Below are 17,734 nucleotides of genomic sequence, written 5' to 3'. Positions count from 1 at the left end.
CACTCCCTATGGAAACAGGACACAGAGGGGAGCCCCGCTGGCTTCAGGCAACAGCTCTGACCCACTGAGGGAGAACAGGAGGAGAGAGGGCAGCGGGCTCCTCCATGAGCTGACTCTGGAATGTGAGGGGAGGGGTGGTTCTCCAGTGACATCCCACTGGGGCCCCGCTGCAGGGCTCCGAGGAGTGGGTGACCTGGAGCTGGAGCCCAAGAAGGCATCCAGATAGCCGCCCACACTCCCTCCCTTCCACAGTGCTCACAAAGGCCCACCTAGGGGTGCTTGGGGTTGGGAAGGACGGCCTCCAGCTGCAGAGACTCTCTGTATGTCTATAAAGGGAGCAGAGAACTCATACAAATGATGGCATCAAGGTGTCTGCACTAGGCATGGGGTGAGGTTGGGTAGGAAGACTTTCTAAAAGATTCTAATTTAAAAATACATAGAAAGATAGATAGATAGATAGATAGATAGATAGATAGATAGATAGATAGATAGAAAGATGAAAAATAATGGCCATGGAGGGTAATGGGGCAGGTGGGCTTAGAAGCAGACAGGTCTGAGAGAAGTATTGTGACCAGTAACACTCCCCTGGTACTTTCCACCACCCCTGCCACCTGCCATACCCCAGTGAAGGAGGACAGGATCCCAGGGAGGGGCACTCCGTGGCATTTCTGCAGGCCTTGATTCCACACAGTCAAGGAAGGCAGGCTTTCTGCTTTAAGAATAAGTGCCGGGAGCAGGGAGCACTGCAATACAACGACTGCAGGCCTCTCGAGTGGTTCTGTCTTAAATGGAGGAAAAGTCAGGGAGATTCTCACCCGTTGTATGTCCCGTATCTCAGATGTAGATGAATGTGTGGGCCTGCAGCCAGTGTGCCCCCGGGGGACCACGTGCATCAACACCGGTGGAGGCTTCCAGTGCGTCAGCCCTGAGTGCCCCGAGGGCAGTGGCAATGTGAGCTACGTGAAGACGTCTCCATTGTGAGTATTGCCAGGGCATGCACATCCTCACCCAGGCCTCCAAGTGTGGCTGGGCCGGATGCTTCCTAGAGGCTGTCGGCAGAAGGTACAGTTATGCCACAGAAAGATGACAGGTGGGAGGCTGGGAGGCTGGCTTCTTTGAGTTTCCATTTCCCTTTAGTGGTTGCATCTAATGCATTGCTGTCCTGGAGAAATAAGAACCCAATTCCCCATGGGAGTAAGGTACTAAGTGCCCTCCTGCTACATAGAGGATAATGGGGTTGCAGCCACCCCAAGATGGCACAGCCAGGGCAGGCCACTGGAGGGAAAAAGCTGTTGTGACGTTATCCTGATAAACCCATAGCAGCCCAGGAGACAGGTATAGATCACATGGATTTGGGAGGTGACAGCATTCACATAGCCAGGAACTGTAGACTCCCTTGAGTTACACTGCATAGCCTGTGCACCCTGCATTATACCACTCTGCTTTTCCAATAGTACTAGAAGGTTCTATGTCTAGTAACTGCAACTCTTGTGCTTTTTGTTTTATTTTGTTTTGTTTGAGACAGAGTCTTGCTCAGCCGCCCAGGCTGGAGTGGAGTGGTATGATCTCAGCTCACTGCAACCTCTGCCTCCTGAGTTCAAGCAAATCTCCTGTCTCAGCCTCCCGAGTAGCTGGGATTATAGGCACGTGCTGCCATGCCCAGCTAATTTTTGTATTTTTAGTACAGACTGGGTTTCCCCATGTTGGCCAGGCTGGTCTCTGTCTCCTAACCTCAGGTGATATACCCACCTCAGCCTCCCAAAGTGCTGGGATTACAGCCATGAGCCATCATGCCCGGCCCGTAACTGTGACTCTTAAATACCAAGTAGAGGGTTTTTTTGTTTTTTTTGTTTGTTTGTTTTGCTTTTTTTAGTTGGGAGATGGGCCTTTAAGGGGAACAATGACAACTATCACAAAGCACATACATTTTCCTCTCAAAAAGAGATCACCAAAGACCTAACATTGTCTTTAAAATGAAGATAATTACTTCATAAGCTTAATTATTTCAATTGCTGTTGAGTTAAAGAGGGTTAGAAGCAAGAGAGTTAGTGGCACTGAGGCATGGCAGTTTTTAGAGAGAGTGAAGACAATAGAACCTTCCTCATGAAGTCACTCAGTGAAGGGATGGGGAACCATTCTATCATGGCCTCTGGGGCATTCAGCCAACAGCTGGATGTGATATTTGACCTGCAAAATCATGGTGCTACAGAATCACCAAATATACTAGATTGCATTTGTCTTTTATGTTTGACAAGATAGAGAAATATTGAAAGCATTTCCGCAAGACCCTGTTTCCAAATGATTAAGGAAAACAGGGCTTCCTGCTATAAGAATACACATTGTGGGCCGGGCACGGTGGCTCATGCCTATAATCCCAGCACTTTGGGAGACCAAAGCAGGCAGATCACTTGAGGTCAGGAGATCAAGACCAGCCTGGCCATCATGGTGAAACCCCAGTCTCTACTAAAAATACAAAAATTAGCTGGGCGTGGTGGCAGGCACCTATAATCCCAGCTACCCAGGAGGTGAGGCAGGAGAATCACTTGAACCTGACAGCTGGAGGTTGCAGAGAGCCAAGATCACACCACTGTACTCCAGCCTGGGTGACAGAGTGAGACTCTGTCTAAAAATAAATTAAAATAAAATACACGCTGCTGTGTTTAGGAAGTTCACCGTGCACCATGTGGGAAGCACCGCATTACAGGATGTTGCTGGCTAACTGCTGAGGTCCTACCATTACTGAGCAAGATCACAGCACAGGGAGAAAGGGCCCCTGGTTTGAATATCAGCATTGCAATCATTATTTAATATTCCCAGGCTTTATTTTTCTGTAAAAATGATAGTAATAGCATAAATACATATATATACACACATACAAACACACATACACAGGTGTGCAGGGAGCGCCCATGAGCAGGAACAGAAGCAGCAGCCCTTCCTTTGCCATGCCTAACACCAGCTACATTCACTCGCCTGCAGCTCCATAGCTCCTGGTTGCGGGACCCGTGGCTAGGAAAGGTCATCTAGGTGGCCTCTGCAAGAAGGCAGGTGGGCAGCCGGGTCAGAGCAGCCCCTCGTGAGACCCCCACAAGGCTGACCGCCTCTGTTTTGCCTCTCTGCTCCAGCCAGTGTGAGCGAAACCCCTGCCCCATGGACAGCAGACCCTGCCACCATCTGCCCAAGACCATCTCCTTCCATTACCTCTCACTGCCTTCCAACCTGAAGACTCCCATCACGCTCTTCCGCATGGCCACGGCCTCTGCCCCCGGCCGAGCTGGGCCCAACAGCCTGCGGTTTGGGATCGTGGGTGGGAACAGCCGCGGCCACTTTGTGATGCAGCGCTCAGACCGGCAGACTGGGGAGCTGATCCTCGTGCAGACCCTGGAGGGGCCTCAGACGCTGGAGGTGGATGTCGACATGTCGGAATACCTGGACCGCTCCTTCCAGGCCAACCACGTGTCCAAGGTCACCATCTTTGTGTCCCCCTATGACTTCTAAGGGTACACAAGGGCACCGGGGTGAGGAGATTTGACCTCATTTCTCTTCCCTCAAGACTCAGCTTTGGGCACTGACTGTGTGGACGTCTCCTCCTCCCGCCTGTTCTGCCCTTTCGCCAGCACACCCATGCTTCTAGGGTGGCGTTGCACGGTGTCCCATGAATAGCACAGACGGGCAGCCAGAAAATTCAAACTGCTGCCATCACATTTTTTTTTTTCTGTTTTAAGGCCCTTCCCTTAGATGATGCTCTTTCTCAAAACTTTTTTATTCAGGGGATGGGCAGCTTTCCAAAATGCTGTGCAAATGGCCTTGTGAGTTTGAACTGGCTGGGGAGAGAAAAGCTGGCAATGTGTGTCAGATGACCATCAGCCCTTCTGCATTTTCATAGCCAGGCTTGCTATAAATGAAGCGATTCTAGTCATGCGGGGTGGGGCGGGGGCTAGTCATGCCTCTGCGCATGCGGCATAGGAAGTGGCGTCTCCTCCCCTGACCCAGCACGTTGTTCTTATCTGCCTTTTCCTCTGTGACAGCCTGCCTGCCTTCTCATCAGAGAGCCGCAGGAGGGCCTTAAAGCCCACACAAATCCTTCTAGACCAAGGACCCATTGTTAAAAGCATGGATTCAGAGTTACTTCCCCTTTGAGAAATCATGTCTCAAATACATAACCTGGTAATATAACTGAAGAAATAAAAGCAATTGTTCCTCCTGGACGCCTGACTTCTCCCTGAGCATGAGACAGCCCACTTCCTTCCAGGAGGGGATGGCTGACTCTCTTCCTGTCTAGGTTGGATACACTGGAATAAATGAGTGTATAAAGGTGCATAAAGGTGATGTTTGGGACTGTTCCACGATATAAATTTGTTTTGGCCACATGGGAGATTGGTAAGGACAATATCTGGCAGTGGAGAGTTTAGGAAAATGCTTGAGTTGTCATGGATTCCATGGCCTTTTGTTTCTGATGAATTCTTCATAGGGTAACACCCTCCAGGTAACCAAAGAGAGAAAAAATTGGCCAGAGCTGAGTGGGGTGGCGTAGGGTGTGGGGTGTGGGGTAGAGTGGGGAAGATCATTCAAGCTAAAACTTAAGAGGTAGTGAAGCTGTAGAAATATTTTGTTATCTAATTACATATCAAGCTACTGGTGAGATTTTATCACACATATTTTATTTAAAGCTTTTTTGTATTTGCTCTGGTATGAGATGGAGCCAGAAGTGTGTCACTAGTTCAATGATCAAGCTCTATATCAAGATGGTTTCTAGTGAGACACAGTCAAGAGTTGCTTTTGAAATTTTTCTTCTCCCATGGGCTCAGCTGTGATCTCCGTGTAACAACAGAAAAAGGACCAGCAAACTAAAGTTACAAGACTTTATTAAAACATTATCCATGGTATCCACAGCCTTATGTTTCTAATTGTAGCTATGCTGGGCCAGAAGCCTGCATACCACCCGGTCCCAGATACACAATACCGGGCGGAAGAGTCCAAGGGCCTGGCCAAGTTCCTGAATGGGAGATGTCACGGCTGTGGGCTGGGGACTGGGGTGGTTTGGGGAACAAGCCTCTCATGTCCCAGAAGGTAAGGAGTGTTTGGAGAGTCCTTAGAGAAAGTGCCCCCTAAACTGGTATATGATGATGACTTTAAACACAGCAGTTTAAAGCAACAATTTCCATCACCAAGATCTGCTGTCATCAAACCTGCTTCCCACTGATGAAATCACACACCCAGCCTCTGTACTAACAGCACCAAAGTATGAATGGCTGACCACTTAGGATGTGAATGATGATGGCTGGGCACTTCTTGTGGATGATGTGGATGATGGGTCTTTTGTGGATGGCTGGGCACTTCTTGTGGATGATGTGAATGATGGGTCTTTTGTGGATGGCTGGGCACTTTGCCTTGTGGAGTGTCTTGTTCTCTATATGCTCTCTCCTCACTCGCCTCTATGGAATCAATTTTTTCCTTTTTCAGAGCTCCACTCTTTACCAAGTCAGAGTAGCTAGTAGTTAACCAGTATTTGTTTGCACCCCGTTTCAGGTAATATAGTTTCATAGTACTTGAAGGAGTGGCTTTAAGACTTTTTACTGTGCAAAGTTGCAAACATATGCAAAAGTAGAGAGGACAGTGTAATGAACCCCGTGTCTGAATCAGTAGCTTCAATAATGAACACATGGCCAATCTCGTTTCATCTACTATCACCCCACCTCATAATGATTTGTAGTAGATTCAATCCTATCATTTCACCTGTAAATATTTTAGAATGTATCTCTAAAAGACAACTTTTAAAAAGAATAACCAAAATACCATTCACATCTAAAACATTAATTCCTTAATACCTTTAAATATTCAGTCATTGTTGAAATTTCTCTGAGTGGCTTTTTTTTTTGTTTGTTTACTTATAGTAGGTCTATGCACCATAATTTATTGATACGCCTCTTAAGTCTTTTTAAAATCTGTAGCAGTGGGTCTCACACATCAGCATATATTGGAATAATCTGGAGGTTTGTTGGAAGACAAAATATTGGGTCATTTATACTGCAAAATTTCTGACAGTATGAGTTTTTCTGAGTGCATCTCTGTCTTCTCTATTTCTTATAATTCTAGAGAGTTAGTCAGATTCAAGTTAGATTTATTTTGGCAAGACTATTTTATTGGTGGTGACAGATCCTTCCAGTAGGAAAGAGCATGATATCTGGTTGCCTCTGTTTTCTGATGTTAACACCCATTGATGGCACAGATCCATTACTTCTATAGGGGTTGCAATTAATATTCTAGTGCTATTGATTTTTTCTTTATTAGCTGACATACTTTATAAAGAGAAACTTACTCTCATCAGTTATTTGGTTACCCTGAGATTTGGTTTGTATCAGAAAGGCAGGATTGCTTCTTGGCTTTCCTCCCTTTATTTTTCAGTTTTCAAAATGAGGTAGTTCACAGGCATCTTTCCAATATGTCCCGTGACAGTTGTTTTCTTCTTTGAATACATTATGAACTCATGGTTGAAACATACCTAATGTTATTATGTGTGTTATCATCTGTATTAATAGTAATTATAGTTACTTGTCTTTGTTTTTGGTCAAATTGTTCTATCTTTGGTCCTTGACAGCTGCTTCAAGGTGGCTGATTCCATTTGACATGACCCTAGTAGTCTTTGATAATTTCCTAATTAACTTGTATGACAAGATTTTTATCTTGTATATTTTCTGCCCCAGCCCTGAAATCAGTTGTTTTCCCCCAACAATCCTTGGTTCCTTCTAGTGGGGAATGGTAATTAGACATCAAGTTCTGGGTGCTCAGAGTGCTCATTGGTAGTGGTTACATCACTGTTTCTTGGCTTTAGTGGCTAGAGCTAGGAAATATGTATTATTAGTATTTTTTAAAGATAAAACATTGCATGAGTTCATACTGATACTTCAAATTTAATTCAGGACTACTGTGGGTTTTTGTTGTTTTGAGGGGAGAATTGGCATAAAGGCAGGGTCTTTCTTGTCACTCAGGGTGGAGTGCAGTAGTACAATCATAGCTCACTGCAACCTCAAATTCCTGGGCACAAGAGATCCTTCCACCTCAGCTTCCCGAGTAGCTGGAACTACAGATCCACTCCATTATACCCAGCAAAAGTTTATTTTTCGTAGTGTTTTTGTTGTTGTTGTTGTTTTGTTTTGTTTTTGAGACAGAGTCTAGCTCTGTTGCCCAGGCTGGAGAGCAGTGGTGCAATCTTGGCTCATTGCAACCTCTACCTTCTGGGTTCAAGTGATTCTCGTGCCTCAGCCTCCCGGATAGCTAGGATTACAGGCATGCACTACCACACCCAGCTAATGTTTCTACTTTTAGTAGAGACACGGTTTTGCCATGTTGGCCAGGCTGGTCTCAAACTCCTGCTCTTAAGTGGTCTGCCCACCTCAGCCTCCCAAAGTGCTGGGATTACAGGCATGAGCCACCATGCCTGGCCTTGTTTTCATTTTTAATGTAACTTCATTGATCCTTTATCTGCTCTCCTCTCATTCTGAAAACCTCCTTCTAAACATTACCAAAATAACTACACATTTAAGAAAGTTATTATAAGAACAATGCCAACCTTAACACAAAAATATAATAACTAAAAACCGTTAAAATAATTTCTTTTCTGCAATTCTTTGTGTCCTCAACATTTATACTATTAGGGATGGACCGTCAACTTGCTGTTGTAAAGTTACGTCAAATGGTTCCTCTCTCTGTGGCATGTTCCAAACTAGAATCAAGATTTACTGATTATACCTCCTTCATTTTCCTGAAGTTTTTAAAGATTGCTTTTTAATTTTAACTTTGTTTTTTAATTGTGTGAACTATTTACCTGGTTCCAAAGTCAAATCTACAAAACAAAATGTATTTAGAGAAGTTTAGCTTCTGATCAGTTCCCTTCACCTTGTTTCCTCCTTGTTCTGTAATCAAATTTTCCCCTTTTATCTTTTCATTTAAACAACATAACCAAATGATAAATGATAGCATGCTATTTCACACTTCCCTGGACCCTCCTATTTTGCTAAAAATATTGGATTTCACTCCATATAACCATATAGTATGTTTTCCATTATAAAATGCTCTATTATGACAACATACCATTGTTTATTCAACCAGTCACTCCTGATTGACATTTGGGTTGTTTCTAGCCCTTTGCTATTAAAAATATTGCAGCAATATGCATATGTCTTTTTGTATTTTTGCCTTTGTATCTTTAGGGCCAATTTTTCCTCCGTAGGAATTATGTTACTTTCCGCCCCCAACAGCAATGTATGGCAGTTCTTATTCCTGAATCAAAGAAGGCCCCAGTGATGCCTCCAGTTCTCACATCTGCCCCAACCACCAAATCCTCCTTTAGAAGGACAGAGAGGCCTGAGTGGAGGCCTGCCTGGAGTCACCTGCCCGACTTGGGCTTCAGTCAGCTGCCACCAGGAAGAGACAAAGAGGCAAACCGAGTAGATCACGTGTAGAAATTGAGCAGTAGAAAGTTAGCTAAGATTCTGGATGGCTTTTAAAAATCACTTTTTAAAAATTATTATACCTCCATCATTAGCAAACAAAAAGGAAAATAAGCCAACAACGAAATACCACTGCAGAGTCACAGTAAACTTGATGGGTTTATTGGGAGTCTGAACATGTGCCCAAGGAGAGACATGAGGAAGTCAGACTCAAATGGGCCACTTTCCACCAACCACTGACTTGGGCTTCTGGGTATCACTCGGTTGCCACCAGCTTTACCAAGCAATTATAAGCCTCAACTTTACCAAGCTCTTACTGCAGGGATGGAAAGATGAACTTTCATGACTCTTAGCTTCTACATATGAAAATCTCTCAGTGTTTATGAGCTGCATAAATATCCTTGAATGTCTACTGTGTTCCAGGCACTGCTCTACTTGCTGAAGTTACAATGGATAAGATTGCCAAAGACACTGACTTCATGGAGCTTATGTTTTAGCAAGGGGACAGACAATAGATGTGTAAATGAAAAAATGTGTAGTGTTAAAGAGGAATGACAGCTACAAAAACAAAAGCAGTAAAAGGGGTTTGTGAGTATATAGAAAATGTATATGTAATAGATGTAATTATAATCATCCCTTGGTATCTGCAGAGGATGGGCTCCAGGGCCCCGCCCCCCCATACCAGAATCCATGGATGCTCAAGTCCCTGATAGAAAATGGAATAGGGCCAGGTGCAATGGCTCACACCTGTAATTCCAGCACATTGGAAGGCTGAGGTGGGTGGATCACCTCAGGTCATGAGTTCAAGACTAGCCTGGCCAACATGGTGAAACTCCATCTCTACTAAAAATACAAAAATTAGCTGGGTGTGGTGCACACACCTGTAATCGCAGCTACTTGGGAGGCTGAGGCAGGAGAATCACTTGAACCCAGGAGGCAGAGGTTGCAGTGAGCCGAGATTGCACCACTGCATTCCAGCCTAGGTGACAGAGTGAGACTCTGTATCAAAAAAAAGGAAAGAAAAGAAGAGAAAAGAAAACCAGAAAATGGCATAGAGAGCCTGTGCACATTCTCTTGTATAATGTAAATAGTCTTCAAAGTACTTATAATATCTACTACAATGTAAATGCTGTATAAATAGTTGCCATACTTTTTTTAAAGTATATTATTTTTATTCATTTTTTCTGACCATTTTCGATATGCAGAACCTGCAGGTACGGAGGGTCGAATGTATATCATCGGCGTAACTTGGGTGTTGCAAACACTGTAATCATGTGCAGTGACAGCTGGATCCCATATCCTAGGAGTTTGGCCTTAGGACCCAGAATTTCTCCTGAGTGTTTGAATGAGGCGGTGATGTAAGCCTTGGATGGCCATATTGGGCTCGTGCACAAAGGAAAGAAAGACAACTTGTCTACAAACAGAACAATGATGCTGATGTGGGAAGGGAAAAAATAGACCATGGGGCTTGGAAGGATAGAACCTAATTTTATGTTCTGCTTATTATTGCTGCATAAAATATCCCAACACGTAGTGGCTTAAAACAATTATTTTATTACAAATTATCATGGATTCAGTGGGCCAGGAGTTCAGAGAAAGCACAAGGGAATAGTTTCTATTTGCTCCACAATGTCTTTGCTTCCCTCAGCTGGGAAGACTCCATGCTGGGGGCTGGGGTTACCTAAAGGTCACTCACATGTCTGCCTGGGCTAGGATGACCTAAAGACTAGGACTGGTAACTGGAACAAGTACCCTTGGACTCTCCATGTGGCTTAACAATTAGAACAGTGCATAGAACACAGTAGACATTTAGGAATATTTATGCAGCTCATAAACACTTAGAAATTTTCATATGTACAAGTTAAGAGTCACAAAAGTTCATCTTCCCATCCCTGCAGTGAGTGCTTGGTAAAGCTGAGGCAGTGGTTGGTAGAAAGTGACCCATCTGGGTCTGACTTCCTCATGTCTCTCCTTGGGCACATGTTTAGATTCCCAATAAACCCACCTCTGAGCCAGGTAGCCTCAGAGTGGTTGGACTTCTAACACAGTGGCTCGTGTTCCTAGTGTGAGTGTTCCAGGGAACAATGTGGAAGCTGCATGACCGTTTAGGACCCAGTCACACAGTGTTACCACTACCACACTCTGTTGGTCAAAGTAGTCACAAGAAGCCACTGAGTCCTGGAAGGTGGACATAGACCAATGAGTACTCACTGAATTGAATTGAGTTGAGAGGTTTCAAAGGATTTTAGAGCCATATTTTCAAAACGCCACACCTGGTTTCCTGTTTGGATTTTCAGGGCCTCATGCAACCTGACTTCCAGTCTGTGGGTTTTATCAGATAGCCCTCTGTCCTTTCAGTCTTCCTTTGCATGCATTCCTTTGGGTGTTCTTTTCAAACAAATGATCTCTGCCTAAAATAAAACTTACCCTCTAGTTGAGAAGTAAGATCTCCACATCTGTCACAGGGGGTACTTTGAACAATGGTAGAAACAGAGTGAAAAATCCAATGTGTATGGTGCTGCAGGCTCACCGAGGTCAGGGGTAGGGGGAAAGGGATCACTGGAAGAGTCAAGACCAATTCATGAAGAAGCTGGCACTTGATTCATGGAGAAGTTGGTTCATATTAGAGGAAGTCTAATGAGAAACTTAGGCCACCTTTGTCACAAAGAGGTTTTCCAACAAAACACAGCATTGGCCAGACCACAGAAATATTAGCTCACTTGCAAACAAGAGACTATACCGATGAATTAGATTTGGGTTGATGGGATTTTCTGAGTCTGACCACCTTCTAATGAAAAATCAGATCTTAGCAATCTAGTTCCTTAGCTCAGGGAGCTCTTTAGCTGCATTCTTTAGGGGAAAAGTGTGCTCTGTCATATACCTTGCTTACTTATGCCAGGATTCACCTTAGTCATGGGGTGGCACTTATACAATAGCTTGTCTTCCTTTCTTATAGCTGGCTGAGTGGCCAGACCTGTTTCTGCAGATAAAGATCTCTGCCTCTTAGACTCGTTTGGCCGCCTGACCGAGACCAACCTCCATCATAGGAAGAGTTTGCTCCTCGCCCCTTGCTTGGGACCTGAGTGCCAAGTGGAAGGAATGCTCCCATTCCTTCATTCCTGCCTTCAGCTCCCAGAGACTGCCAGACCTGGATAGGGGCTGGGCTTGAAAGCTGCGGGAGAGAGACAAGAACATTGCCCTCTAGGGAGTCTTTCTCATGCCAATGCTGGACTTCCTGTTATGTGAGAAAATGTGGTTATGATTTAAGTAGGTTTCAGATGGAGTTCTTGTTTACAGCCAAAAGCATCCCTACAGACCTAACCTGCTGGATTCCCAGCTTCACAAGAGCAGGCATCTTGTCTGCATGCTCACTGAGGCAGCTCCAGCGCCAGCCTGCCCTGTGTGTGGGCAAGGTGATGGACAAGATATCAAACAGTTGGCATTTGTGGTAGACATTAGAAAATTTGGCCTAATACTTCCTCCTGTCCCACCTCTGGACCCATGATAGGCTGGCACTCTTGCCCTCGTGGGAAGGCATGGCACTGGGACCAGTTCTGGCTCAAAAATGGTGCCAGTCTCTTCCAGGCCAAGGAACTCACACATGTTGGGACCCTCCAGAGTTCTCTCCCCTCTCATATGGCCAATGTCCCCACTCAACATGGAAGTTACCCTGTCAGCTCAGGTGCCTGAGTGATCACACTGAACAGCTGACCTATGAGGCACAAAAGCATAAGCAACAAGTGGTTCTTTGTTGTTTTAAACCACAGTGATTTTAGGGTCATCTGTTGCTCCAGCATAACTATCCTGACTGACTCAGGACAGAAAGGGAAAAAATAAAATGACACGATCCCTCCATCATTGATGGTGAGATTATGCTGTGGACTTAGGAATAAGAACACATTCGACTGCACCTGCCTTACCCCTCTCCCAAAATTATTTTCTTCTTTTTTTTTTTTTTTGAGACAGGGTTTTGCTCTGTCACCGAGGCTGGAGTGCAGTGGCATGTTCTCAGCTCATTTCAGTCTCCACCTCTCAGACTTGAGCAACCCTCCCACCTCTGCCTCCCAAAGTGCTAGGATTACAGGCGTGAGCCACAGCAGCCAGCCTGATTTCTTAAATTGCAAAACTCAAGCTAGAATGGCCTGTGACAAAGGTTAGAATAGCCTTCCCAGCATCATCGAAGAGTCTGAGCAGGGACAACCTCAGCTCTGTCCCAGCCTCTTGCCTGAGGAGCATAATAGGCTTTGTGTTGTAGGCTGAACTGTGTCTCCCAAAAAGATAAGTTCATGTCTGTATTAGTCTGTTTTCATTCTGCTGATAAAGACATACCAAAGATTGGGTAATTTATAAAGAAAAAGAGATCCAATGGACTCACAGTTCCACATGGCTGGGTAGGCCTCACAATCATGGTGGAAGGCAAAGGAGAAGGAAAGGCATGTCTTACATGGCAGCAGACAAGAGGAAGCTTGTCCAGGGGAACTCCTCTTTAAAAAACCATCAGATCTCGTAAGACTTACTCACTATCATGAGAACAGCACGTGAAAGACCTGCCCCCATGATTCAGTTACCTCCCAGCAGGTCCTTGCCATGACACGTGGGAATTGTGGGAGCTACAATTCGAGATGAGATTTGAGTAGAGACACAGTCAAACCAAGACAATGTCCTAACACCTAGTACCTACGAATGTGATGTTGTTTAGAAATAATGTCTTTGGAAGACTTGGAACCAACCCAAATGCCCATCAATGATAGACTGGATAAAGAAAATATGGCACATATGCACCATGGAATACTATGCAGCCATAAAAAAGGATGAGTTCATGTCCTTTGCAGGGACATGGATGAAGCTGGAAACCATCATTCTCAGCAAACTGACACAAGAACAGAAAACCACACACTGCATGTTCTCACTCATAAGTGGGTGTTGAACAATAAGAACACATGGACACAGGGAGGGGAACATCACACACTGGGGCCTGTTGGGGGGTTGGGGGGTAAGGGAGGGATAGCAGGGGGTAGGGGGATTAGGAAGGGATAACATTAGGAGAAATACCTAATGTAGGTGACAGGAAGATAGATGTAGCAAACCACCATGGCATGAGTATACCTGTGTAACAATCCTGTATGATCTGCACATGTGCCCCAGAACTTAAAGTATAATTTTAAAAAAGAAAATAAATAAATAATGTCTTTGCAGGTCATTGTACAATGGCTGATGTCCATAAGAGAAAACAGTCACATATACACAAACACACACAGACACACAGAAACATGCAGAGAGAAATAGAAAAGACAGAAGCAGAGATTGGTGTCATGTTTCCACAGCAAAGGGAGGCTGAGATTGCTGGCAATCACCAAAAGCTAGGAAAAAGGAAGGATCATTCCCTGTAGCCTTCGGAGGAAATGTGGCCCTGTATATACCTTTATTTCAGACTTGCAGCCCTCAGAACTGTGAGAGAATGCCACCTGGTTTGTGGTATTTTGTTCCAGTAGCCTTAGGAAATGAACACACCTAGTATCCTAACCTCCCCTCCAAACATCAGCTGAGAGTCAATCACCTCACATTGCTGAAAGGGGTCATCTCCATCCTAGGGAACACAGAAAACCACCAACTGTCAACCAGTCACTCACCTCACTTCAAGTCCACATCCTGGCTCAGCCATCCTTTTCTTTGCCAGTAATGTTGGAGCAAGATGATGACTTTATCAGTGTAATTGCAGGTAAATTTAGAGTAAGAGAGGAAAGCCATTTTGCAATGAGGGCAGAGTCACACGGGGACATTGAGGGAGCTGATTTTCAAACATTGTGGTCTTTTTTTTTTTTTTCTATTTCTGAAAGAGACATTGACTAATTTTATAACTAGTAATGACATAATTCTACTCACTCCAGCAGTAAAAGATGAAACAAGGGGCGCAATCAGCATATTTCATAAAGAGATTTGTTGACTCCAGGGATAGGAAGGACCATGGACTCTTTTTTTTTTTTTTTTTTGAGATGGAGTTTCGCTCTTGTTACCCAGGCTGGAGTGCAATGGCACGATCTCGGCTCACCGCAACCTCTACCTCCTGGCTTCAGGCAATTCTCCGGCCTCAGCCTCCCGAGTAGCTGGGATTACAGGCACGCACCACCATGCCCAGCTAATTTTTTGTATTTTTAGTAGAGACGGGGTTTCACCATGTTGACCAGGATGGTCTCGATCTCTTGACCTCGTGATCCACCCGCCTCGGCCTCCCAAAGTGCTGGGATTACAGGCTTGAGCCACCGCGCCCGGTCGGACCATGGACTCTTAATCCCCACCCTGGATTCGCCTGGAGGACTGCAAACAAAATCAAAGCCATTCGCTCCTCAGAATCTGCAGGATCAAAAACACCCCCTCTCTCACACCTCCTCCTCCAGCCCTGCTGTCTCCCACCTCTCTAACAACATTCTTGCAACATCTCATGTGGCTCTTACCCTTTTCTGTGGTCTGAATGTTTATATCTCCCCCAACCACCCAAATTTAAATATTGAAACCTCATCTCCAAGGTGATGGTGTTATGAGGTAGGGCTTTTAGGATGTGATTAGTTTATAAAGGTGGAGCTCTCATAAATGGGATTTGTGCCCTTATAAAAGAAACCTAGAGGCTAAGTGTGGTGGCTCATGCCTATAATCCCAGTACTTTGGGAGGCCAAGGTGGGCAGATCACTTGAGGTCAGGCATTCAAGACCAGCCTGGTCAACATGGTAAAAACTGTCTCTACTAAAAATACAAAAATTAGCCAGGTGTGGTGGTAGACATCTGTAATCCCAGCAACATGGAAGGCTAAGGCAGGAGAATCTCTTGAACCTGGGAGGTGGAGGTTGCAGTGAGCCAAGATCGCACCACTGTAGTCCAGCCTGAGTGACAGAGTAAGACAGTCTCAAAAAAAGAAAAGAAACCCAAAGAGTGTGTTACTACCTTTCATCATGTGAAGTCACAGTAAAAAGACACCATTTATGGATCATGAAACAGGTCCTCACTAGACACCAAATCTGCAGGTATCTTGATCTTGGACTTTCCAAACTCCAGAACTGAAAAAAAAATTTTTTGTTTTTATTAGTCACCCAGCTGGAGGTAGTTTGTTATAGCAACCTGAATGCACTACGATACACCCTCAGTAAAGCCAGGGAAGCCTCCCTCCTCTATAGACTACCAGTGAATGAGTCAGGCTAACTAATTGGAATCTCTGCTTTTATTAACTTTGGGTGACTTTACAGAGCAAGTGAAGGACTATGTGGGTTCCATCTGCATGCAGATTAAAGTCAGATTCTGCCCTGAGAACCTTCAGAATACATGACCCACATTTCCTTTTCCTCTTAGACAAACAGAAGGGAAAAAATGTATAATCAAGATCAAAAGCAAGTCAAAAGACAAATGGACAGGAATTCCACAGAAATGCCTCCCAGGTCAAGGCGGTCCCCCATCTGAGAAACTGCCCAGAGTGTCTTGTCTCCTTTAGCATCCCTGCAGGCAACTCTTTCTCTCCATGGTGGGAGACAGCTGTAGGGTGGGCAGAGTCACTTCCTGGTGTCCATTTCTCTCATTTGTCACACTTTTCCAGTGACAGAGTGAAAAATTGCTCTGTTGGCAGCAAGGCTGTTGGAGAGAACTGAGAATTGACACAGAAACCACAGCTTTTCAACACGGTGCTCTAAGGCTAACCCATAAATGGCACCCACTCAGAAGATGAACGACACAAACCATCTAAGCATTAACTCTCCTAACACCACTCACTCACACAGCCAGACAAGATCACTGACTCTTCCAGCAACAATGTAGTTTACAAAGTCTGACCCACCCCTCCCAGGATCATCCTATGACTTACTGTGGTCTCAAATGCCCGGTCTGTCCCTAACTCCCTACTGTTAAGATGTTCCCCAGTTCCCCTCTGCTATTGTTTGAATGTGCCCCCCCCAAATGTTCATGTGTTGGAAAATTAATCCCTCTGCCCTCATGAATGAATTAATGTTAGCGCTGCCCTTATGAATGGATTAATGGGTTAATGAGGCTTCTGCTGTCATAAATGGATTAATGTCACTCTCACAGGAGGGGGTTCATATTGAGAGAATGGCTTTATTATAGAAGTGAGCTCTCTCTGGCTGCCCTACTGTTGCCCTCTCACCATGTGATGCCTTTCACCATGGTATGATGCAGCAAGAAGGACTCACAAGATGCCAGTTCCAAGCTGTTGAACTTCCCAGCCTCCAGAACCATGAGCTAAATAAACATTTTCTTTATAAATTACCCAGTCCGTGGTATCTGTTCTAGCAACAGAAAACAGACAAAGACACCCCCCGTATGCAATCTCTTTTGCTGCAAAAATAGTAAACCTTTATTGACAATATGTGGGTTCCTGGTGGTCTTTGACTGAGAGACATCAACTCCCAGCTCAAGCAACCAGTGCTCTCAACAGCAGTCCCTGATCCACTGGAGTGTGATCAGCTGTGAAGTGGGTATTAGGTAGTTGGTGGCTAGAACTAATTAAGATTCCCAAGTATGGAAATAACAAAGGAGTATGGCTTGCTCAGGAAGAACTGTGCAGAGCCATGGAGGACACCTCAGACGCTCATGGGAGTGTCACATAAGGGGTGGCATGTATGCACCTGGCTTATGCATAGGGAACCACTAGCTGCATACTTGGCTATTCTCCTTCATTTCTGCCTTTATCTGGGGAATTCTTGAATTACCTGGGCAGAAGGACACACATCACCTCCATCTATGCTATTTCATGGATTTGCCTCTACCACTTCAAGGCTTACATTTTTGTTTTTGTTTTTATTTTGTTTTGTTTTTGAGACAGAGTCTGGCTCTGTCACCTAGTCTGGAGTGCAATGGCTTGATCTCGGCTCACTGCAAACTCCACCTGTAAGATTCAAACTATTCTCCTGCCCCAGCTTCACAAGTGGCTGCGTTTACAGGTGCCCACCAACACACCTGGCTAATTTTTGTATTTTTAGTAGAGACAGGGTTTCACCATGTTGGCCAGGCTGGTCTTGAACTCCTGACCTCAGGTGATCCACCTGCTTAGGCCTCCCAAAGTACTGGTATTACAGGTGTGAGCCACCGCGCCTAGCCTTAAATGTTTTTTAAAATTCTATTTATTCTTTTTCATTTAAAGATCAACATTTTTCATATTGTTGGATGGAGAAAAGCAGCACCCATTCAAATGTTTTAAATTTTAATGATTTAATGAATATTGAACAAGTACCTTTTATGTGCTTGATCCCTGCAGAGAATACAGCTTTGAATGAGGCAGTATGCCCTTC

At 44.8% G+C, this 17,734-nt stretch overlaps 1 protein-coding gene across 2 annotated transcripts in view; it reads left to right on the top strand.

The window, feature by feature from the left end:
* FBLN7 (fibulin 7) overlaps window positions 1-4,208 on the top strand; it is a 48,366-nt gene extending 44,158 nt beyond the window's left edge. For both annotated transcript variants that reach the window (XM_032243681.1, XM_032243680.1), the window contains 2 exons: window positions 839-977; window positions 3,126-4,208. In XM_032243681.1, the coding sequence (XP_032099572.1) occupies window positions 839-977; window positions 3,126-3,498 (512 nt within the window). In that variant the 3' untranslated portion in view covers window positions 3,499-4,208. The remainder of the gene's footprint in view (window positions 1-838; window positions 978-3,125) is intronic.
* The last annotated feature ends 13,526 nt before the right edge of the window (window positions 4,209-17,734 follow it).

The sequence above is a fragment of the Sapajus apella genome, unplaced genomic scaffold (genome assembly GCF_009761245.1).
Source record: "Sapajus apella isolate SASKATOON/1434 unplaced genomic scaffold, GSC_monkey_1.0 scaffold52, whole genome shotgun sequence".
Taxonomy (NCBI): Eukaryota; Metazoa; Chordata; class Mammalia; order Primates; family Cebidae; genus Sapajus; species Sapajus apella.
Note: the sequence above shows the minus strand (reverse complement) of the source record. Positions and strands in the feature narration are given on the sequence as shown.